The 24,901-nt window shown below is 46.9% G+C and overlaps 1 protein-coding gene across 2 annotated transcripts in view; it reads left to right on the top strand.

The window, feature by feature from the left end:
* Nucleotides 1-24,901, top strand: part of LOXHD1 (lipoxygenase homology PLAT domains 1) — a 202,333-nt gene that overhangs the window by 8,983 nt on the left and 168,449 nt on the right. For both annotated transcript variants that reach the window (XM_047769423.1, XM_047769422.1), the window contains exons 3-4: nucleotides 5,315-5,395; nucleotides 7,642-7,826. In XM_047769423.1, the coding sequence (XP_047625379.1) occupies nucleotides 5,315-5,395; nucleotides 7,642-7,826 (266 nt within the window). The remainder of the gene's footprint in view (nucleotides 1-5,314; nucleotides 5,396-7,641; nucleotides 7,827-24,901) is intronic.

Raw genomic sequence — 24,901 nt, 5'->3', positions numbered from 1 at the left:
GCGGGTTCCATCTTTTGCCTTGCTCAGTGGGTTAAAGGATCTGGCATTGCTGTGAGCTGCAGCGTAGGTTGCAGACACAGCTAGAATCTGGCATTGCTGTGGCATAGTCTGGCAGCTGTAGCTCCGATTCAACCCCTAGTCTGGGAACTTCCATATACCATGGGTATGGCCGTAAAAAGACAAAACAAAAACAAAAAATGCTCTCTCAGGAAGGTTCCCAATGCCAACTTTTATAATCCTGGGCATGAAGGTTGGTCACTGGGTTCCCTTTCCCTGGTAGTTTCCTTCTCAATGAAGAGGACAGACTGCTCCCTGGTAGAAGGGTCTCAGGTGTGAATGAACCAGCAAGGTCAGGAACTCTCTGGGCAGTGCTGAAGCCACACAAGACAGCCAGCTTCTCTGGGATAGCCCTTCCATGTAGGAATCAACGACCCCCCAACTACTCTGTGGGTCTGCTGGTGAGGGTCCCTCCTATATCTGTGTCTTGTTCCAGGCTGGGTAGCAGGGACATAGGTCAGGCCGGGACCCCAATCCGGCTAGTCCAGAGGGTTCTTCAGGAGCCCATGGGAAGGGGGAGTGGTTTCAGGGATGCAGGCACATTTTGCATTATCAGCCCCATGTCCCTGGTGAGGCTGGAGAGATGATACAGGGAGAGATGCCAGCTGCAGCCAGAGGAGGATGGGAGGTTGGCTTTGTGCCTCCAGCATCTATCTCAGTCCTTTGCAGGTAGAGCTCACTAAATGATTGGGTCTCAGTGTGGCTAGAATAGGGCACATGATCTGGACCTCGAGTGATGAGAAGGACTCTGATAAGAGAGGGGCAGAAAGAGGGTACTTTAGATGAAGGGCAACAGCTTGCAAAAACATGGAGGCCACAATGGGCACTGCAGGCCTGTGGGGCTGGATGGGGACTTGCCCACTGCATGGAGGGGTAGAGAGGCAGAAGATGGGAAAGACATGGGAGGAATGGATTGAAGAATGCTTCCTTGAAAGCTGATCAGTGGAGGCTCAACTGACTGTGGTAGCAGGGTAAACGAGGAAGGAGGAGACCAGAGTCTGGCTGCTACACACCCAAGAAATTGTCTACCAAGAGAATTGCATAGACACAATCCTCACCATCTGAGACAATTCCAATTCAATATGGAGAACTCAGGTTTGGGAGGGGAGTGTGGCTTTTCATGCAAGTCCAGATTGCTCATATAACCCAGCTGCAGACTCTGTGCTCTGCGAGATTTAGATGCAGTTAGTCCAGCCAGCCCTCACCCTCAGCAGTCCCTGGGGTCTGGCCCAGAATGCCCACTGGTCTGGAAATCTCCTCTCCTCCTGTCTTCTGCTGTTCCATCCTTGCCACCCCAAACCCATACCCACACCCATGTGTCAACTGGAACTGAGCTCCCTTTCCTTGTTTTATACCCATAAACACATGCACATCTGCACATGCACACACACACACACACACACACACACACAAACTATAAGGCATTTTTGGTTGCCTCAGGCTTCACTGATAGCTCAGGGCACCAGAAAGAGTTCATGTGGAAACAACACAAATAACTTAAAATGTAATATTAGCTAGACCCCCCCACCCCAGGCCATAAAATTAAGCCACCACCCTTCCTGGAATTTTTCCTTAACCGCTTTCTCTGTAGTCTCTGGCTGTGTCTATCACCCTACTTTTCTCTCCTGCCTCTCCCTCATTTTCTTTCCTCTCTCTCTGCTCAATTCCCCCTTTTCTTGTGGCTTTTCTCCTCTGCTCCAGGCCTTCACCTTCTACTCCCACGTGGCTTATCAGGATTTTTAATTCTCCAATACAAAATAATTTCTACTGCAAGAAGAATGTTGGAAGTTCCCTTCGTGGCTCAGCAGTTAATGAACCTGACCAGGATCTGTAAGGATGTGGTTCAATCCCTGGCCTCATTCAGTGGGTTAAGGATCTGGCGTTGCCATGAGCTGTGGTGTAGGTCGCAGACACAGCTCAGATCTGGCGTCGCTGTGGCTGTGGCGCAGGTCAGCAGCTGTAGCTCCGACCATACCCCTAGCCTGGGAACTTCCATATGCCGCAGGTGCAGCCCTAAAAAGAAAAAGGAAGAAGAATGTTGGTGCCTGATATTAAAATGCTAATTATTCTCACCTTCATGGTCTGGAGTCTAAACTCCTCTGTCATGTTGGACCCTATCTTAGGCAGCAAAGAGCATGACACGTTCACCCCAATTCCTCTGCTAGCTGACCTCTGCCCTGACCTCCACACCAGTGAAGTGCCAACAGCTCTGGATGCCAGAGGAAGCCCCCGCTTCCCATAACCCAAGACCTCTCCTAACACTGGGTCACATGTTCAGGATGTGGCAAAAGGATGGGATTTCATGTATCTTCTGGAACACAGTTCTTCCGTTGAGAATCACCTTCTGAGAGTGTGGGGGAATCCTGGCATTTTAGCCTGCTGGCTCTGCCTGGCGGATGGCTAAAATGCTCTCTGCGGCCCTGAAAGGGCCTGCGGAACAGCAGGTAGGGGCAGGGGGCTGTGTCCTCTGTTGCGCTTTATTTGAGGATGGACCAGGAGCCGTGGAGAACTTGCAGGCTCCCAGAAGGAAGTGTGGAGATATCTCTATTTCTGATGTTTCCTTTGACCAGGGACCCTCTGTCTTCTGCTGTTTCCACCCCACCCCTAGTCAGCTTTCTGAAACCCACTGGCACTTGCATTCTGACTTATCAGAAGGGGGGATTTTGGAATCCATTCCCCATGGGTTGGGGCCCATCTGGGATAGTCCTGGCCCCTTTCGGAGGAGGGAGTCTGGATAGCTCAGTCTCTGTGGTCCTTTGCTGTCCCTCCTCTGGAGAGAGGCCCCTCTGTGTTGCAGACGGCCTTGCTCTCAGTTGCCAGGACGCTCTTCTCCATCTTGTAAACACCGTGGAGTGCGTCACATCCTGTGACACCCAGGATGCTCCAGTGTGGTCCCGAGACAGTGTGGGATGCGCTTCCTGCCCATCTTGTGACAGATCTTTCTCTCCTGGTCTTCCTTCTTCCATCTCACTTTTTAAAAAATTTGTTTTTGAGTGACTGTAAGGCTGCATGGTTGCTTATTTAACAGACATGCTGAGAAGTACGAATCCACATTCCACCTTGTCATGTGCACAGGGCCTTTCTGAAGGTATGGCGCTCCCCTTGCTGAATCTAGCTGTTGGAGTTGGAACCCTTGTCAGAAGCACGCCAGAAAGCCAGCTGCTTTCCTTCCATATCACACCTTGTCTTTTCCTTTCCAAATCACCCTCCTCTTCCCCTACTCATTGGCATTGATTGTGTCCCAAATTCCATGCACCCTCAGCAGATGAAGCCCTGTGATCTTCAAATTCATTCCAAAGAATTCACCCCAGGCAGCTGTGGGCTGGATGGAGTGAGGGCTGCTGAAACAGAGGACTGTGCTTTTTTCATAATTACAAAAACAAGACATGCTTCCTTCAGAAAACTATAAATAAATAAATAAATTACAGACCAGAATAAAACCAACATTTCCCAATAGTCTTATCATGGAGACATGATGTTTTTATATAAATTCTCTCATTCTTTTTTGTTGGTATCTTGTTAGTACTGGTTGTTCTGTTTGTAGATTCTGTTTTTAAGCTGCTTTTTCCTTCAAGCCTATTTCAAAAACCTGTTTATGTTTCATTAAATATTCTTTCATAATAAGATTTTTAATTGCTATGTAATATTCCACCAAATAGCTTCCCAGGGTGACTGTTTCTTAGGGTATTTATATGATATGAAGACTCCTGTCTATTCCAAAATTCTACTTCCTTGTCTCACATACTAAAGCAGAAAATAGCTCTTACTCATGTCTTTGTTTCCCACTTGCACAATCCTGATGCCGGAATTGATTTCACATGTTTCCCATGTCATTTAATAACTGCTTTGACTCCAAGATAGCATGCGGGCTGTGTTGTTACTTGTCCTTGGAAGTGAAATTCTGTAGCCAGCCTGGAGTTCATGCAGCCAGCCTGGAGGTGGGCCTTTTCACTCCAGCAAAACCAGGAAGTTCCCATTACTTTCTCCTCTTTCCTTTCTGTGCCTGGAGTGTACCACTGGGGGCTCTTCTGCCTGACAAGGAGGCCTTGGTGTACATTTTCACCTGATTTCATGAGCTCGACACTGCTCTAGGAGGGCCCTAGGCCCCATGTTTCATGATGTGCCCACTGTAAGGAAACTTCTCTTCAGCCCAGACTGTTTGCCAAAGTGGGTCTATTTGCAGAAGCACAGCTTCTGGGTCTCTAGAACCTTAAAAATCTGCCACTGAGAGAGTCTGAGCCTTGTTGCCTTGGGAAGAAGGCCCTTCACCTCCCTCATTAGTTTGAAACATGTGATAGCCAATAAATAGGCATGTTTTCTCTGTTTTTCTTTTCCCATGGACTGCATGCTGGTGCTGAAAGCTCTTTCCAGGAGCACTGAGGGAGTCTACAGCTCTCAGCTCTGTGAGGCCTTTACCAGCAGGGCAGGAAGAGCTGTGAGCAGGCCTGGGCTCAAGTGGCAGGGGTCCTGACCCACACAGAAGACAGAACAGATGTCCAAGTGAGATTCAGGCATTCACTCCTAGAAGACTCAGTGCTCTAGCCTTCTTATGTTTAACCTGATGGTTGCTAGGATGCTCCAGAATCTGGACTTGCTTGGGTACCTCATTGAGAAACATCTCATGTGTACTTGCATCTGTTTGCACCATATGTGGGATGCTGGCTTGCATTCCCTCACTGCCTCCACTTCCCTGGCTGCTGGTTTGGGTTGAATGTTTCCTTTCTGGTTGAAATGGCAGGACCATGGGCCACCACCCAAGGTTTGCATCTGCTTGGGGCTGCCATTGCAACTCTTTCCAGTGAGAACAAGGCCACTGAGGAGGAGAGGCCAGGAGGCATGCAGACCCAAGAGCACCATGGCCTTCATCACACCTTCCTTCCTCCTCCACTCTCCCAATCCAGGGCAACCACAGAGCATTGGATCATGACTTTGGAGAGTTGGATTCCTGTCCCAGCTCTTCTACCAACTAGCAATTTACTTGTCTGCAAAACGGAGCTAATATTGCCCATCATATTTGACTTACATGGCAAGGATCCCATGAGAACCTGGGTGTGAAAGCAAGGAATGAATACTAACCATTCTTGCCCTCCACCTCTCTGAACCATGTCAGAAAGGAATCTCAGAAGGGCATTGGTTGCCAGTAGCACTTCCTGGAGTGGGATGGTGGAGGAAGCAGGGGGATGCCAGCCCTTGGCTCTCCTCCTAGGCCTGAGAACCAAGTGCTGATCTGTACTAACTGTGCACATCTTCATTGCAGGAGCAAATCTGCCTTTGAAAAGGCCAATGTCGATGTGTTCCGGGTAAGGACCAACAATGTGGGCCTCATCTACAAAATCAGGTGAGAATCTGGCCCCTGACCAGGGTGGGGTGAGGTGAAAGCAGGGAGATCAGGAACTGACTTCATTACTGATGCTTCTGGGTGTTGATTACTCTCCTGGTGTCGTTTGAGGGGTGATCAAAAGCTCAAATCTTTCCTTCCCACCCTGAGGTCATGGTGCCCTAAACTTGACCATTAGAGATTCACTTCTTTTGGTTGAGGAAATTAGAGATAATTTTTCACGCTTGGCAGATATGCACTGAGAAACCCCAACAGAGTATTTAGTGGACTCCGTCCATTGTTGAAATCTTTGCCCTACTGTTTAACAGCTGTGGGACTATGGAGAGTTTTCCTCTCCAAGCCTCAGTTTCCTCATCTGTAATAATAATGCCCAGCTCCTAGGGTTATAGAGAACTCAGTGAGTCAGGGTTTAGAATAATAATTGGCATACGGTAAGTGCTCAGTGAGTGTTAGATCCTAGGTCACATTGCAGAGATCTCCCCTAATCTGCCTCTCTGGTGGAGTTTTTGTGAGCAAGTGGGAAGGGCTAATTCTGCCAGCGTGGTTGCCAGGAAAGAGCCTTCAATGGCTCTGTTTTGCTCCCCTCCCCCACTACCTACCCCCATTCAAGTTCATGCCCATTTGTCAGCAAATCAAGATCACTTATGGTCTGATTATAGCCAGACTAGAGAGCCTGGATGAAAGTGAAATGCTGCCTCTATTCAGTCCTGGTTTTTATTCCTCCCACTAGAAAATATAGGGCCATGAACTCTCTTTATTGGGGAAATAAGGGATGGATGAGCCCCCCTCCACTGTGTATGGGGGGGTTATGGGCAGCGATGGGGCTCTTAGAGGAGGGTGTCAGAAGAGGGTGTCAGTATATGGGAAAGGCAACCACTAAGCTGAGGTCCTACTATGTGCTGAGCTCCATGCCAGGCAGAGGCATACATCCTGCGTGTATCATCCATCTTGTTGGGGTGTGTGCTGTCTTAAACTGTTGTCCCATTAAGACCCTAAGGCCTCATCATAATGGGCAGGGGTGGGATACTTGGCACAGAGTGACGTCATCCAAGGGAGTTTTGGGGAAGTGAGTTCTCTTGTGGCACAGTGGGTTAAGGATCCGGTGTTGTCACTGCAGTGTCTCAGGTAGCTGCTGTGGTGTGGGTTTTATCCCTGGCCTGGGAACTCCCACGTGCTGTGGTTGTGTCCCCCAGAAAAAGTTCTGGGGAAGAAACTGGACCTCAGAGAGGAAGCTGGGACTGCCAAGGATGAAGAGGACTATAGGAAGTGGGAGAAGATAATGGAGGCCAGATTTTGAAGAGTCTGAGCCTCTACTCCCCACTAGAGTAGCCCCTGGCCCTATGTGGCTATTGATCAATCAAAATGTGACTGGATGTAATGTGTGTGCAAAAACTCACCAGCTTTTGAAAAACTAGTATAAGATAAAGAATGTAAAATATCTCATTAATAAATTACATGGTTACCTGTTGAAATGATAAATGCATCAAATAAAATGTATTATTAAAATTAATTTCACCAGTGTCTTTGTTTCCTTTTCAATGTGGCTACTACAAAATCTAAAATTTTCAGGAGTTGCTGTTGTGATACAGCAGAAATGAATCTGGCTAGTGTCCATGCGGATGTGGGTTTGGTCCCTGGTCTTGCTTAGGGGGTTAAGGATTTGCCACTGCTGTGAGCTGTGGTGTAGGTCACAGATGTGGCTCGGATCCCGTGTTTCAGTGGCTGTGGCATAGGCTGGCACCTATTGCTCTGATTTGACCCCATAGCCTGGGAACTTCCATATGCCCCAGGTGTGGCTCTAAAAAGCAAAAAGAAAAAAGAAAAAAAAAGTTAAATTTTCTTTCACATGGAGCTCATGCGGTATTTCTGTGGGGCAATGATAGTTTATGTGGCCATAGGGGATCCTCTGGATGGTAAGACTGAGTATTGGTGAGAAGGGGGTTCTGGGAGTCAGGAAGAGAGAGGAAGCTCAAGATGGTCCCACTGCAAGGCTTCATGATCCTGGATTTCCCACGGAAGGTAATATTTCCTTGTGGGCCATGTAGCACTGCAGCATTCATTCATAAGCACACCTGCTTTGCAAAGAGTCCCCATTTCATAGATGGGCAAACTGAGGTCTGAGAGGTAAAGTAACAACATCAAAATGACGGAACCTCTCTTTGGAGTAAACATTGAGGTATTTCAGTATGGAAGGGGCGTCGCCTCTGCTCCGCCAGTGACTATGTGGGTGTCTACTTCTGCCTCAGGATCGAGCACGACAACACAGGCTTGAATGCCAGCTGGTACCTGGACCATGTGATTGTGACTGACATGAAGCGGCCTCACCTCCGTTACTACTTCAACTGCAACAACTGGCTGAGTAATGTGGAGGGTGACCGCCAGTGGTGCCGGGACCTGCTGGCCAGCTTCAACCCCATGGACATGCCCAGAGGTCAGTGCTGAGGCTGGCCTGCCTGCCATCCCTCCCTGCCTGCACTGGGCTCATCCAGGCCTCTCTCTTGTTCTGGGCAGCCCCACTGCCCCTTGCCACCCCTCCAGAGTCTTCCCATTGGCTAGAGCCCAGGTGAAGGCCCAGCTTTTCCTTAAGACCTTTCCAAAAGGGAGTTCCTGGGGCTCAGAGAAGTGAAAGATGAGAGAGGCCCCAGAAGGGTGACGGAGGAAGGGGCACAGCCCTGAGCGTGCCCTGGCTTTTCAGCAGCTTTTGTTGGTGACTGTGTATCTATGGCCATCAGTATGTCTTCTTTGGAGAAATGTCTATTTAGGCCTTCTGCCAAATTTTTTCAATTGGGTTATCTGTCCCTCTGAGTTCAAAGGATGCTTGCCTTGTCTTCTTGTTCCCTTGCTTTTCTTCTGATGCCAAGGACCTGGTGGATGTGAGTCACAACGTGCAGCTTCCTGAGTTCCTTCATGCTGCCCCCAACTCTTCCTGATTTTGTGAGGATGAAACAACTTATTTCCAGTGCATTTCTGGCCTGAACCAGTCATTTTAGCTCTACAGGATCAATGGGAGGCAGAGGAACAAAGCATGTAAAAACACACGCTGTATCCCACGTTCTATTTTTTCACCCTTTTGCCTCCTAAAGTCCTGACCTCACCTCACTCCATCATTGAACATATTTGCTTTTCCAAAAAGGGGAATATCATGTGAGGGTGCCATCATTATAATAGCCTGCTTGCATAGAGTCATTGTCTATTGAGTGGAAAGGAACCTGGCAGCCAAGGGAAGAGAAATGACTTTCCCACTGTCACTCAATAGAACCACAGAAGGCTGACATACTCCTTGCATTCCACCTTCCATCACGTACCCAGTGGTCTCCAAGCACCAAATGCTCTTGCAATCCAGCTGGAAACATAAACATTCTCTGTTCCAATAGGCTTCATCTCTCAATTTCTCTATCTTTGATTTCCCACCTTCCCAGCTGACCTTGAACATTTGCCCCATTCCTCTGTCATCTGCATCACAATAACTTACAACTTCAGTGATTCTTTTTTTAAAGAGATATATTATTTTAAAAAATTATTATATTATTAATGTTCTGGCAATTTTTGCTGTACAGCAAAGTGACCCAGCTACGTATCTATGTATTCTTTTGCTTAAATTATCCTCCATCATGTTCCCTCAGAAGTGATTGGATACAGTTCCCTGTACTATACAGGACCTCATTGCTTATCTACTCCAAATGCAATAGTTTGCATCTACAACCCCCAAACTCCCAATCCATCCCATTCCCACCCCCTCTCCCTCCCCCTTGGCAACTGCAAGTCTCTTCTCTATGTCCATGAGTTTCTTTCTTTTCTGTAGATAGGTTCATTTGTACCATATATTAGATACCAGATATAAGTGATATCATATGGTATTTGTCCTTCTGACTTACTTCACTTAAAATGACAATCTCTAGTTGCACCCATGTTGCTGCAAATGGCATTATTTTGTTCCTTTTTATGGCTGAGTAGTATTCCATTGTGTATATATACATCTTCTTACTCCATTCATCTGTCGATGGACATTTTGGTTATTTCCATGTCTTGGCTTTTGTAAATAGTGCTGCAATGAACAGAGGGGTGAATGAATCTTTTTCAATAAAATTATTGCCTGGATATATGCCCAGGAGTGGGATTGCTGGGTCATATAGTAGTTCTATATTTAGTTTTCTGAGGTACCGCCATACTGTTTTCCATAGTGGTTGTACCAATTTACATTCCCACTAACAGTGCAGGAGGTTTCCCTTTTCTCCACACCCTCTCCAGACTTATTAATGAGAGCCATTTTGACTACTGTGATGTAGTACCTCGTTGTAGTTTTGACTTGCACTTCTCTAATAATTAGTGATGTTGATCATTTTTTTCATGTGCCTGTTGGCCATCCATATGTCTTCTTTGGAGGAATGTCTATTTAGTATTTTGCTGAATTTTTCAATTTGGTTGTTTGTCTTTTTGCTGTTGGGTTGTATGGGTTGTTTGTATATTTTTGAAATTAAGCCCTTGTCAGTGGCATCATTTGCAACTATTTTCTCCCGTTCTGTAGATTGTCTTTTCATTTTTTATTATGGTTTCCTTTGCTGTGCAAAACCTTGTAAATTTGATTAGGTCCCATTGGTTTGTTTGTTTGTTTATTTATTTATTTATTTAGTCTTTTTAGGGCCATACCCATGGCATATGTAAGTCCCCAGGTTAGGAGCTTAATTGGAACTGCAGCTGCCGGCCTATGCCACAGCCATAGCCATGCAGGATCCCAGCCGGGTCTGTGACCTACACCACAGCTCATGGCAACGCTGGATCCTTAACCCACTGAGTGGAGTCAGGGATCAAACTCACATCCTCCTGGATACTGCTGCGCCACAATGGGAACTCCCATTTTTGTATTTCTATTGCCTTGGGAGATTGACCTAAGAAATCATTTGTATGGTTGATGTCAGAGAATGTTTTGCCTATATTCTCTTCTGGGAGTTTTATGGTGCATTGTCTTATAAAGGTGTGTTATTGATTTTTTTTTATTACAAAAGCCAAATGTGATCATTGCAGAAAATTTAGAAAGTACACACATGCAAACATAAGAATATAGCTGTAATTCCATCACCTGGAAAATCATCACTGGTGACATTTTTGTGCACTATTTCTGGTCTATTCTATGCATGTATAATTTGACAGGATGGGCTGGTATAACATCCTTTGTTTTAGAGCATGTTTATTTCTATGCCATTAAATGTCACTCAACAACCCTACTGTGGAGTTCCCATTGTGGCAAGGTGGGTTAAAGTCCTGCATTGTCTCTGTGGTGGTGAGGGTTCAATCTCTGGCCTGGGCACTTTCATATGGTCATGGATGCAACCAAAAATACCAAAAACAAAACAAAACAAAAAACAAACAAAAATCAATCCTACTTGTAATGGCTGTGGTGCAGCATTCTGGTGTAGGGAGATACCATCATTTATTTGTTGAATCCTTTGCAACTGGACATTCATATTGAGTTCCCCCTCTAAACTTTCTGTGATTATAAAAAATACTTTTATAAACAATACACCTAAACTTGGCACAGGTAAATGACTCTTTCCCTCCTAAGATAAATTCCTAAGTGAAATTTCTAAGTCAAATAAAATGCACATGGTTGAGGTGCTTGATGGGTAGTCCCAAATTGCCCTAGAAAGTATTCATCTTTGCACAGCCCCACTAGATGTGCAAGAGTAGCCACTGTGCCTTTGACTCTGTCAGGCACCTGCATCCCCTCCCACCTCTCCCCATACGCCTTCCCTCTCCCCACCCCTTAGCTTCAGCTTTTCCCTCTGGAACAGGCTTTCTCCTCTGCCTGTTATGCCTCTTCTCTTCTTGCTGCTTCTCTAGTTCCTGCTTCCGGTCACTTCCTCTAAATCCATCCCTCCCCCTCTAGACAAGGCTGTCTCTTCCTCTGGATATTTTGGACAGAATTTTGTTGTCAAAAGCAGATGAAGGGAAGGGAGAGGGAAGATGTGTGAAGTGGCAGAAGGTGTTGAAAGCTGCTGCTGAAATGGTCAATTGGAGCCCAGGTGTGGAGCAATTTTATCTTATACCCCAGAACTTGGACCCATTCTCCACGTGGGAGGATGTGGGGGCTTGGGGAGAGTCATGGGAGGGTCTGGCCCTGAGCACGTTCTCACTGTGCACTAGATTTTTCTGGAACATCTATGAACTTCCATGCTGGGAGTTTTAGGTTTTCCATGGAATTCACAGAGGTAGAGATTTAGGAGGCAGACCAAATCCTGGATTTGTCACTCATCAGCTGTGTGACCTTGAGCAGGTCTCTCAACATGTGATCATTTTCCTCATCTGTGAAATGGGAACAATAACTATTCCTGTACTCTAAGGTGGTTGTGAGGATTAGCGGGGACGACATGGGTACCCACTTCTCTTACCCTTGCCAACAGCTGGTAGGATTGTTTAATTTTCCAACTGGATAGGGAAGGAAGACTTTCAATGTTCTCCTTTCAGTTACTGATGAGGTTGAATATTTTTCATGTGTTTATTGGCCATGTCTCTGTGTGTGTGTGTTTGCCTGCCCTTGCCCCCATGCCTGCCTTTTCCATTGGGGGTGCATTTCTCTGATTCTCCTACAGGCCTTAAACACTTAATTCTTGATCCAGTCTCTTGATCAGGATCAATCCTTAGCAAATTACCATTTTTTCCCTTTTTGTGTTCTTAGTTTCCCCTTTCTTGGCCCTTCTCCTTTTTAGCTCCTTATCCTACCTTCTTTGGTCACATGAAAATCCAGAGCACCACCATTAGGAGAAGAGCTTTTGCAAATCACCACTGAGAAAAAAATTAATGTAACTTGGTGGTTTCCTAACTTTCCAGGGTAGTATTTTCCTAAAGTCTCCCAGGCAGGCTGCCTTACTGGGCACTCTGACCCTTTATGGGCTGGAGGGCATTGGATTTTTAGTATTTCCAGGTTAGATTCTGCAAGAGGGAATGAAAGGTACAATTTTCAAATATTCAAGGAACCATACTGGTGAACAAAAGTTTTCTTTACTTTTCACCTGGAATTATAGTAATTTCATGTTTGGAGGTCTTGGATCATCAAAGTCGGGAGGCCAATTGTTTCTTCACCCATGCAGTTTGATAGGTAAAACTACTTCAAAACATGGGCCATGGGCCACAATAGAAAAATGACAGGGGAAAGGGGACATATTCAGGGTCAATTCCACCCCACCTCCTCTTGGTCCCCTCTTCCCACCCCCAAGGGCCATCTCCTGAAATTTTGGCTGATAATCAGCTAGAACCTTCCTTCTTTCATTCCTGCTCTTCAGGGAAGGTAGATGTTCCAGGCTGACCCTTTGATAGAGGTGATCAGCAGATAGTGGAGGGGTGGCAGGGACAGAGCCTTGATCAGGTTTCTAGATGGTTCCTCTACAGAAGATCTGACACATGGTGCTTAAAGACACATGCGTGAGGTTTGCTTGCCCTAGTTGGTGCGGAAGTTGAGCCTTGGCTGCCGCCCTGGACAGGAGTCTCACCTTCATCCTGTGGCCCTGAGTCTGACATTTACTCTTTAGGCTTCTCTCTAAGTGTACTTTTTGGGAAGGGACCCAATAGGTTCCTACCATGAGGTGGACGGCTGAGTCAGGACTGCCCTCTTCCTTCACAGAGCCACGGGGAAAAAGTCACGAGGAGGAATGGAGACAGTAGGCTCCAGAAGAAGTCGGTAGACGTCATCCACTCACAGCTGTGCAGATAGAGGATCCTAGAACTGACTTCTTTTTTTTTTGTTGTTTCTTTTTAGGGCCGCACCTGCAGCATATGGAAGTTCCCAGGGTAAGGGTCGAATTGGAGCTGCAGCTGCCAGCCTACACCACAACCACAGCAACTCGGGATCTGAGCCGCTTCTGCAAACTACACCATAGTTCATGGCAATGCCAGATCATTAACCCACTGAGCAAGACCAGGGATTGAACCTGCATCCTCATGGATACCAGTCGGATTCGTTTCTGCTGCACCACAAAGGAACTCCCTGAGTTCTATTTCTTAGCTGTCAAGTGGTTGGTAAAATCACTATACCTGACGCCTTAAAGAAACCAGGCAGCAGGACCAACCAAAAAGGGCTTGTCTTTTGGTTTTCTTTTTTTTTTTCTTTTAAAAAATTGTAATTTTTTTTAAGGGGGGGTGCTTCGCCTGCTGCATATGGAAGTTCCCAGTCTAGGGGTCGAATCAGAGTTGCAGCTGCCAACCTACGCCACAGTCACAGCAACGCCAGATCTGAGCCACATCTTTGACCTATGCTGCAGCTTGTGGCAACTCTGGATCCTTAACCTGCTGAGCGAGACCAGGGATCAAACCTGCATCCTCACCGACACTAGGTCAGGTGCTTAAGTTGCCGAGCCACAATGGAAGCTCCTCTTTGGGTTTTCTTGATGTCTGATCACAAGGCCTTTGGGTTTGTTGCTGGGGCCCAGGCTGTTATATCTTCCCAGTCCATCCACTCCAGCCACACACATTCCACCTTCCAGATTTTTGTTTTGTTCAAATATAACTCTCCTTATTATTTACTTATACTTTAACTCACTTTTTACAACTTATATTAACTTGTACATTTATTTTTAAAAAGTTGATATCACTATCTTCAAAACTTTTTAATTATCCTTTGCCAAAACATCAGGTATAATTAGCACATATTATAATAAATACAAGAGTTCCCACTGTAGCACAATGGGATCAGTGGTGTCTCTGCAGCTCCAGGACACAGGTTTGATCCCCAGCCCAACATGGATGTGCATAGGTCACAACTGCAGCCAGGGATCTAATCCCTGGCCCAGGAATTCCATATGCTGCAGGGCGGCCAATAAAATAAAATAAAACAAAACAAAACAAAATAAAATTAAATAGAAAGCCAACATTAGATAATCCTCATGTATCAGCACTAGCATGGCGTACCACCAGTGGTGTGCCATCTGCACCCTTGGAAACACCCTCCAGCTTGCTCTGGGAGGGCATAAAAGCAGAGGCCAGGAGGGAAAGGAGGAGGGCTGGCAAGGGGTCTGACCCTCCTCCTCATGAGTTTCTGCTTCACTTTGTTCTTGTCACACTTCTTGTCTGGGGGAGGTGGCAGCAAGTGAGGCAGGTGGGGGTTAGTTACACAGATGAATAAACTGAGGCCCAGGAGGTGGTGACACATCCAAGATCAGACAGCCAATCACTGATGGAGCTGGGACTAGAAGGTGAGGCTTCTCAGTCCTGGTGGGATGACCTTGTGCTTGCCCCTGGGGCAGGGCAAGACCAAGGGCAATTAGCCTGGTACCTGAGAGATCAGAGCCTGAGGGCACATGGCTGGGGCCACATCGAGGTCAGCTGGCTAAGTCTTCTAGTGTCACAGGAATCCTTCCACATCATCCACATCATCCCCACTGGATTTCTCCAGCCTTGGTGTAAATCTAGCCTTTCTTGAGTTGGGGGATTCTTCCCAACCTCCCAGGGCAGCTCATTCCACTACTAAGTGGCGCTGGTGGTCAGAGGGATCTGCCTATAATTAAACCCCATCCAGTCTCTCTGATATGTTTGCTTGTTTGAGGCAGACCTCCCCTTATACAACACAGGGTATGTTTCTTTCTTTAAAAAATTTTTTTTTATTAAAGTATAGTTGATTTACAATGTTCTTTCAATTTCCACTGTACAGCAAAGTGACCCAGTTATACATATATATGTGTGTTATATACATATACACACACATATGTATACGTATATACATTGCTTTTCTCATATTATCTTCCATCATGTTCTATCACAAGTGATTGAATATAGTTCCCAGTGTGCAGACAGGCTCTGTCCTCTCAGGGTCCTATCCCCAGATTCCTCAGCCTCTCCTTGTGGCTCACCCCAGCCTGCAGAAGGAGAAGCCCTGGTTTATCAGTGCCCCCCCCCCGCCCCCCAGGAACGTGCCTCCCAAGCTAGAACCCTGTGTTTCAGAACAGCGTGCAGAGCTGTCCCCCTTCTCGAGTCCATTGCTTGCTTCTTTTTAAAAATTACTGTGGAAAAATACACATAGCATTTACCATCTTAACTATTTAGGGGGGCCATGCCTGTGACTTGTGGAAGTTCCCAGGCCGGGGATCAAACCTGTGCCACAGCCCCAATCCAAGCTGCTGCAGTGACAATGCTGGATCCTTACCTGCTGCACCACAGCAGGAACTCCCATCTTAACTATTTTTAAGTGTACAATTCACTGGCACTAAATCCATTCACATTGTTGGGAAAGCATCACCAAAATCCATCTCCAGAACTTTCTCATCTTTCCCAACAGAACTTGTACCCATTAAAGTATAACTTCATAATCCCATTCCCCCACCCCACCCCAGTTCCCTCAGGCCTGGTAACCTCTATTCTACCTTCTCTCTCTTTGCATTTGACTACTTAGGAACTTCATATAAGTAGAATCATACAATGTTCGTATGTATTTCACTTAGCATAGTATCTTCTAGTTTCATCCATGTTGTAGCATATGTCAAAATTACATTTCTTGGTAAGGCCAAATAGTTAGAATTCCTTTGCATACAGACCACGTTTTATTTATCCGTTTGTCTGTCAATGGACATTTGTGTGGTTTCCACCTTTTGTCTATTGTGAATAATATTGCTATGAACATTGATGTACAAATGTCTGTTCAAGTTCCTGTTTTCAATTCTGCTGGATCTATACCCAGAAGTGGAATTACTGGCTCATATGGTAATTCTATGTTTAACTTTTTGAGAAACTGCCATGCTCTTTTCCACAGCAGCTGCATCATTTTGCATTCATACCAGCAATGTGCAAGTGTTCCAACTTTTATACATATTCATCAGTACTTGTTATTTTCTGCGGTTTGTATTTGTTCGTTTTTGATAATAGCCATCCTAATGATCATGAGGTGGTATCTCACTGTAGTTTCAGTTTGTATTTCTTGGTGATAAGTGATCTTGAGCGTCTCTTCACATGCTTATTGGTCATTTGTATTTCTTTTTTCTTTTTCTTGTTTGGCTGCCCCTGTGGCATATGGAAGTTCCCAGGCCAGGGATCAAATCTGAGCTGCAGCTGTGACCTACACCACACCAGATCCTTAATACACTGCACCACAGTGGAAATCCCCAAATTTTTATATCTTTGAAGTAATGTCCGTTCAAGTCTTTTGCCCATTTTTAAAATTATAGTTGAATTACAATATTGTGCCAAGTTCTGCTATACAGCAAAATGACCCAGTCATACATATATATACATTCTTTTTCTTGCATTCTGTTCTACCCCAAGTGACTGGGCACAGTTCCCTGTGCTCTATAGTAGGACCCCATTGCCCATCTAGTCTAAATATAATAATTTGCATCTACTAACCCCAACTCCCAGTATATCCCAATCCCTCCCCCTCCCCTTGGCAACCACAAGTCTGTTCTCCATGTTTGTGAGTCTGCCTCTGTTCTGTAAATAGGCTCATTTATGTCACATTTTAGATTCCACATGTAAGTGATATCATATGGTATTTGTCTTTCTCTTTCTAACATACTTCATTTAGTATGAGAATCTCTAGTTGCATCCACGTTGCTGCAAATGGCATTATTTTGTTCCTTTTATGGTTGAGTAGTATTCTATTGTGTATACGTATCACATCTTCTTAATCCACTCATCTGTCAATGGACATTTAGGTTGTTTCCCTGTCTTGGCTATTGTGAATAGTGCTGTAATGAACATAGGGGTGCATGTATCTTTTTCAATGAAAGTTTTGTCTGGATATATGCCCAGGAGTGGGGTTGCTGGATCATAGGGTAGTTCTATATTTTCACCCATTTTTAGAATCAGATTGTTTGTGGAGTTGTAAGAGTCTCTCCAGAATATGTATTTCTGGATATAAATCCCCTATCAGACGTAATTTACAGATATCTTCTCCAATTCCCTGGGCTGACTTTGGTGGTATTTGTTTCTACTGGTGCACAATTTTAAAAATTTTTATGGAGTCTAATTTATCCAGTTTTTCTTTTTTTTTCCTGTGCTTTTGGTCATTGCCAAATCCTATGTCAAGAAGTCATTGCCAAATCCTATGTCATGAAGTTTTGTCCCATGTTTTCTTCTGAGAGTGCCATAGCTTTAGCTCTAACATTTTGGTTGTTGATCCATCTTGAATTAATTTTTGAATAATATGTTAAAATTAAAGGGTCCAACCTCATTCTTTTGCATGTGGACATCTGTTTTCTCAGCACCGTTTGTGGAAAAGACTGCTTTCCTTATTGATTACTCTTAGCACTTGTTGCAAATTGTTTGACCATGTATAGGAGGGTATATTTTTGGGTTCTCTGTTCCATTCCATTGGTTTCAATGTCTGTCCTTATGCCAGTAACACACCGTTTTGATTACTATAATTTTGTAGGAGTTTTTAAATCAGCATGTGTGAGACCTCCAACTTTGTTCTTTTTAAAGATTGTATTGGATATTCAGCGTCCCTTGATGTCCTGCTTCTTTTAATGTATCCTAAACTGTTTGTTTCTGTTTTTTTTTTTTTTTAATTTTATAGCTGCACTTGTGGCATTTGGAAGTTCCTGGGCCAGGGATTAAATCTGAGCCATAGCTGCAACATACACTGCAGCTGCAGCAACACTGGATCCTTTAACCCACTGCACTGGGCTGTGGATTGAACCCACACCTCTGCAATGACCTAAGCTGCTGCAATCAGATTTTTAACCCACTGTGCCACAGCAGGAACTGTTCTTTAACAGTGATTCTGCACTATATTGATTTTGCCATCAAAGGGCTCTTATTCAACTGGAAGAAAAGACAAAAATGCTGTCTCTGCCCAAGTCCTCAGTCCTTGCCCAGAAACCTCAAGGGTTCTCTTGATTCATCCCCACATGAGTCAGCAGGTGTGGGTGTCCCAGTCTTGGCTGGCTCCTCACCACATCTAACAGAATGCTCCAGGCAGACATCGCACCTCCTAATTAAGCATCTCAGACATATATACAGCTCAAACAGGGACTTAGCAGCCATCTCTATGCTCATTTCCTTCTTAGAATGGGTGTCAGGGGTCATGACACCTTCTGGGGCCTGGGGAAGGTTGGCAGCTGCTTTTTCAGCATATCTTCATTGATTATCCCTGCAAACCCAGTCTTGACTATCAAATTGCTCCAGAAGTGTGGTGAATTTTCCTTCATGCCATATGCCTCTTTGCATCCCCCCCAGTCCACCCCATTGCCATGGGCACCTAACTCCTTTTCTAGAGGATTTCTTACACCCTGTCTGGAATGGCTCACTCTCTTGATACCCAGAATCCAGGGGCAGAGTAGATGTATTGACATTTGCACACCAGTGAAAACCCTTGGCCAGAATATCAACAGTCTCCCAGGCCTCAGATTGAAGCATCATTGTAGCAGCTGCCATCAGCGATGCCCTTTGAGCTGCTCTTAGATTCTGGGTCCAGAGTAAAGGCATGATCTTTGCCCTCAAGGTGCTCGCAGTCCAGTAGAGGACACAGATTGCCATAGCACAAGGTATCCACAAAGAGGGATGGGGGCACGATGGTTTGGAGCTCCAGTTTCAAGTCACAGAGTCCTAGGTTCAAATCCCAACAATGCCAACTACAAGCTGTGGACAAAATCCTTCTGCAGCCTGTGTTTCCAAGAGCATACACATTGCAATTACTATCTTATTTGAAATTCATAGCATCCCTAGGAGGTAAGGTCTATTATTATCCCCACTTTGCATTGGCAACCAAGGTCGAGGCGGGCATCCATGACCCTGAATAGCCTCCTCCTCTGTTTCCTGGTCTCAGACTAGCGGCTCCCATTTCTCAACCTGTTTGCTCATATTGTGTTGGTGCTCATGTCTGGCAGGCAGTGCTCTGAAAGCTGTTCTTTCCAGCTCTAATAAACCATGAGGAGGTTTCAAGGGACCCACGGGAAATGGGACTGAAGCCTGAGGGACAGGATGAGCCATACTCTCCCCACCTGCTCCTAGATGGTGCAGCGGAAGCCAGGCCACTGAGGGCAGTTTTTGGGGTTCGAGCCCCACCCCTTCTAGCCTGACAAGGGCCCAATGTGTCTGCTCTCCCCAGAGCCCCAGGGCCTGCCTGAATGCTGCCGGGGTAGGCAGGGGAAGAGGGGGGCTGCTGGTGGGGGCTGGGAGAGGGGTTCTCCTGGCTCTCAGACTTTTGCCTCAAGTCAGAGAGAAAATTGTGGATCTTGTGCTAAAACACATGTCAGGGCCAGAGGACATGTCAGGGTCTTCATCTCTTCCCCGCACCTGCTCTCTCACTCTCCTTCCGTTTTCTCTATGCCACACTTCAAACCCAGTAGGTTCTAAAGCCCCACCCTCTCTGGAAAGCATCACCTGCACCCTTGCCTCCGGTTCCCTTCCCCCTGCAAACCCCAGAAAGATGGACATCTGTGCCTTCCACTGTAGGACAGTGATTCTCAGTGGGGTCCCCCTGCCCCAGTGGTGGTCAGGGGATGTGTAAGGAACTCATGGGCAGGGAGGAGGAATTTTTCCATGTGCTTCCTGAGATTCAGACACATTCTGGCCAAATCATATCCAGAATGAGCCTCTGTGGCTGACGGGGGTAGGTTGTAGCCCTAAGGTGTTTTGAGCTGGGTAAATGGTGGAGGAAACACCATGCCTCAGGGACAGCTCCTAGCTTCTTTGGGCTCTAACTACTTTTTTTCTTTTTTTGTCTTTTTGCCATTTCTTGGGCTGCTCCCACGGCATGTGGAGGTTCCTAGGCTAGGGGTCTAATCGGAGTTATAGCTGCCAGCCTATGCCAGAGCCACAGCAACACGAGATTCGAGCCATGTCTGCAACCTATACCACAGCTCACAGCAATGCCAGATCGTTAACCCACTGAGCAAGGGCAGGGATTGAACCTGCAACCTCATGGTTCCTAGTCGGATTCGTTAACCACTGTGCCACGACGGGAACTCCTCTACTTAATATGTGTCCACCTTGTCTCTCCAGCTAAACTGGAGGTTCTCTGTCTGCACAATGGGTCACTAGGACTTAGGGGCTTGGGTGAAAAGCGGGTAGGATTCAGGCTGTTGTGTGTATGGGAGGGGGAGTCCTCTGCGACATACCCACTCATGAAGACCAGCAACAGGGATGGATGGAAAGAGCCCAGGGGTGGGGTGGTTGCAGAAGTGACTTGGATCCCACGTTGCCATGGCTGTGGTGTAGGCTGGAGGCTACAACTTCCACAGACCCCTAGCCTGGGAACTTCCATATGCCATATGTGCAGCCCTAAAAAGATGAAAAGAAAAAGGAAGTTTGGTGTGGGAGACATCAAAGTAGACAAAGCAGGACAAGATAGAGTAGAGAGCTGGCTTCTAGGCTTGTTCCTCGGTAATTGTGCACCCTAAGTTCCTTGTCCTCCGGGCTTCTCCTCATCTTATCAGCAAACCTGGGTGTTCTCCGAGGTCCCTTGTTTTTCTCTGGTTCTCTGCTAGCTGAGTATCTCCTGACTCCCTCGCCTGGATCCTGGTGTCTCCCACCTACTGATTTCACTGCCCCCCCCCCCCCACGACCTAGATGTTGTCACTTTTGGTGTGACATTCATGGGGCACAGCGCCCAAGTGCAGCTGATAAGCACACTGTAGGGCTACACGGGCTGGCTACGCATGCCCTTTCTGGCTCCAGGGAGGCTCAGGGAACATCGCTGAGTCTGGAGGCAGAATGGGGGCAGCATCCAAAGTTTGTAGGTGGATGGAATTCCTGTCATGACCCAACTAGGGTTCGATCCCTGGCCTCACTCAGCTGTTTAAGGATCTGGTGTTGCCGTGAGCTGTTGGTCACAGACGTGGCTTGGATCCCACGTTGCTGTGGCTGTGGTGTAGGCTGGTGGCTACAGCTTCCATAGACCCCTAGTCTGGGAACTTCCATATGCTAAAAAAACAAAAAACAAAAAAAGGTAAGTTTGGGGGTGGAGACATCAAAGTAGACAAATCAGGACAATATAGAGTAGGTTGGGGTGATCCAGGGTTTGGTCTTGAATGCACTTGGGCTGGGGGCTGTCACTTGGTGGAGAGGCACGAGCAAGACCTGTTTAGGGTGGATCCAGCCCAGCCTTCTCCCTGCTGAGATGATGTCATATCCTGCCTTCTGGCCAAGTAATTGTTGCCATTCTGGTGCCAACCCACAAGCCCTCCCACTTTGAAAAGCTCCAAATTGATCACGTGGCTTAAATCTGCACGAAGCCCACAAGGCGTTCAGGACAGCCTGCCAGCTTGACAGTAAGACAGGCATCTGAAGCCAGGAGCTGAGTTCCAGCTGGCCTGGGGGCTGCACACAGCCCAGGGTCCTCAGAGTCCAGACACAACAGCTCCTCAGGGTTTTAGACCCAGGCATCGCTGACAGCAGAGCCTTGTGTTCAGAAGGGCCCGGTTTGAGGTGGGTCCAGTCCCCACCCTGCTCCCAGCTGGGACCTGTTCCTTAGGAACAAACCTTCGTCTAAGGAGCTGTTAGTCTTTTTTGGTGGATTAATAATAAATAGGGATGCGGCCAATTTTGTGTTGTGCTGCAAAGAGACTGAGGGGCTGGTGGTTGGAGGAAAGAAAATCTACAAGGAGGAGCAACAGCTTGGGCAGGCGGGCTGGAGCATGCAGGCGACGGGGTGGATTGATGACGTTATCATTGTTTCTCAGTCTGGAGCAAACGGATTGGCTTTTTTATTTTTTTCTGTACCAAATGGGACAGCCAGCCCTGGGGGCTGAAAGTTGCCCGGTAGAAAAGGGATTGTGTTTGTCTGGCACGATCACTGTTTCCACTCCAGGTTATTTCATCAGGTGACTGGTTTATAATTTCATTCCAGCCCACGCTGTGCTACAAAGTGATTATCACACACTCCAGATGTTTACCCGGTCTTGGCGAGACCATGTCCGGCCCAGGACCCAGGGTGCATTTGAAGAAGGGATGGGAGGAGTTCCTGTTGTGGCTCAGTGGTTAATGAACCTGACTAGTATCCACGAGGACTCAAGTTTGATCCCTGGCCTCGAGTTCAATCCCTGGCCTTGCTCAGTGGGTTAAGGATCTAGTGTTGCCGTGAACCGTGGTGTAGGTCACAGATGCGGCTTGGATCTGGTGTTGCTGTGGCTGGGTGTAGGTTGGCAGCTGAAGCTCTGATTGGACCCCTAGCCTGGGAACTCCCATATGCTGTGGGGGCAGCCCTAAAAAAAAAAAAAAAGGATGGGACAAGAAAAAGATCGTGATTAACCTCTTAGGAGCTGTTGCAGATTGTGTGGCCCTGCAGTGGATTACAGAACAGCCTGAGAACTGCATGGAGCAGGAGCAAAGGCAAAATGAAGGCAGCTTGGGTGATTGATACAAAAAACACTCAGAGCTCATGAGAGCTCTGCCAAATAAACTGACTGCCCTGACTTATTCCCAGATTCTATTGGATGATATTATAGAGTAATTAAATCTTTAACTGAGAAATATAGCTCTCTGTGTCAGAAACCACATGGGGGCTATGCACCCCAAGTTCTAGTTCTGGCTTTGCTGCCCAGCATTGATGGGACCTGGGGTGGAGCTGGGTTCTTCTTCCTCTCTGTTTCTCCCTCTGTGGGGTGGAGGCACTAGGTGGCCTCTGGCATCTTTTCAGGAATGGTAGGGTGTTTATCATCACAGCCCAACAGAGAAGGACAATCTAGGGCTAGACCTTCTCCACAGGGGCAGAAGGAGGTTGGCTTTTGGTCCCTCCCTCCTGCAATGGTCACTTCTTCCCCGTGTCATGCTCCACCCCCTCCTATCTATTCTTCCATGCATGCCCATCCCTCCATCACTAGCGGTCTCTAGACTGCCACTCTCTATGGTCAAAACGTGGCTCTGCCTCTCTACCAGTTAAGATAAGTAGATGCCTTAAGTTCTGTTTTTCTATTTCCTCATCTGTAAAATGGGTATAACATCAACTCCCACTTCAGAAAGTGGTCAAGCTGGTTCACTGGGGAAATGAACAGAAAAGGACTCAGCACAGTGCAGGACATGGAGGAAGTGCACAGCAGATGAGGTGAGTCTGGTTGTTGCTATGGTTATGAAGCAACTGTTTCTCCCCCTGCTTCTTCCTCCACGTCTAGGCTTATTCTGACACTGAGATGCACAGACTCAAGATTCTGGCTTCTCAAAATCAGAAAGGACTTTGGAGCCCCTAAGTGGCAGGATTCCCTCTAGCATCTGGCAGGCTCATCTAGAGAACTGGGTAGAAGCTCATGACCTTCACCGCCGCTGAAGCCTACAGGGAGTACTGTCTTCCCCACCCCTTCCCTCTCCCTGACATTTCCCCTTAATTCTGCTCAGCTGTTACTCAGGGTCCCCTGAGCTCTATGTACTGCGGGTACTGCGTGGGAGTCCTTAGAACGCTACAGAGGTGGTCCTGGGCCCACAGGCTCACAGCCCTGAGGGCTTCAGGGTTGGGAGGGTGAGGCTGGCCCCACAGCACGCTCCTCCTCTGAACTTCACAGCAGCTTCCCACCCACCCCATCTGCTGCCACCTAGCACTGCAGAAAATCATCTCCGGAAAGAGTGGGAAGAGGGAACTGCTTTGAATGAGGCCCCAGTGAAGAGTATCAGATAATTTCAGGAACAAAAAGGACCTTATTTACCCTCCTCGGTGTTATAGAGAAGAAAAGGGAAATTGAGCAACCTGCTCTTGGTCACACAGTGTAACTATAGGCAGAGCTAGAGCCCTCAGCTCTAAGGCGCCAGCTCATGGTCCTTCAATGGGCATTTATTTGAAATCTTCTATGCACCAGATTCTGGACTCAGGGTACATATGTGAGGGCTTTTCTCTGCAGGAGCTTACAGAGGGAAGAGAGTCGGGACAGTAAATAATCACAGTACAAAGGGATAGAATGTTCTAGGTGGGATATGACCCAGGCCAATGGAAATGCAAAGGAAGGAGGAAGCAGGAGGGCTTCCTAGAGGAGGTGATGTTCAAGCTAAGACTTCATGAGAAGCAGTTTGCCAGTCTTTCAAACAGAATGAGGGCACTTTAGAAACTGATTGGGCCCTGGTGGCAGTGTCTCATTCATGAAGCCGGGAATAGACCCTCAAACACATAGCTTCACTGTGTCTTCAGGCCCCTTGGGACCACTGCCAGCCACAGTCTTTCAACCCAGCAGCCAGAACCTTTGAGGGAAGGCATGGAGTTGTCTATTTTCTCCATGCTTGGTTATTTTGTTTTTCAACTAGGTGTTTGTAATGACCTTTGTTTCTATTTGTGGAAATCGCCCTTTCTCAGAGCTGCATTCTGTATGCATGAGAAGGTGACCTTATGATACAGATGTTGCCTTGGCCAGGATCCAGCTGTGGTCATCCACTCCAGCCACCAATGATTTCCTGTGGGAACCCTCCCCTGAGCTCCAAGCATTGGCCAGAGTGAGCCAAGGGAAAGTCAGAGAAGGGTTCCCACCTCCCCTGGGGCCGCATGGGGACCTGGTGGCCCTTGCTTCTGTTTTTTCTCTTCCTCCCTCCATCCGCATAGCCACTCTGTGCAAATGTGTCTGGGGCCAAAGCCAGCTTGAGACATGAGCCAGTCTCTCATGTGGACAGATT

This window comes from Phacochoerus africanus, chromosome 2 (genome assembly GCF_016906955.1).
Source record: "Phacochoerus africanus isolate WHEZ1 chromosome 2, ROS_Pafr_v1, whole genome shotgun sequence".
Taxonomy (NCBI): Eukaryota; Metazoa; Chordata; class Mammalia; order Artiodactyla; family Suidae; genus Phacochoerus; species Phacochoerus africanus.
This window is presented reverse-complemented; position numbering and strand designations above follow the sequence as displayed.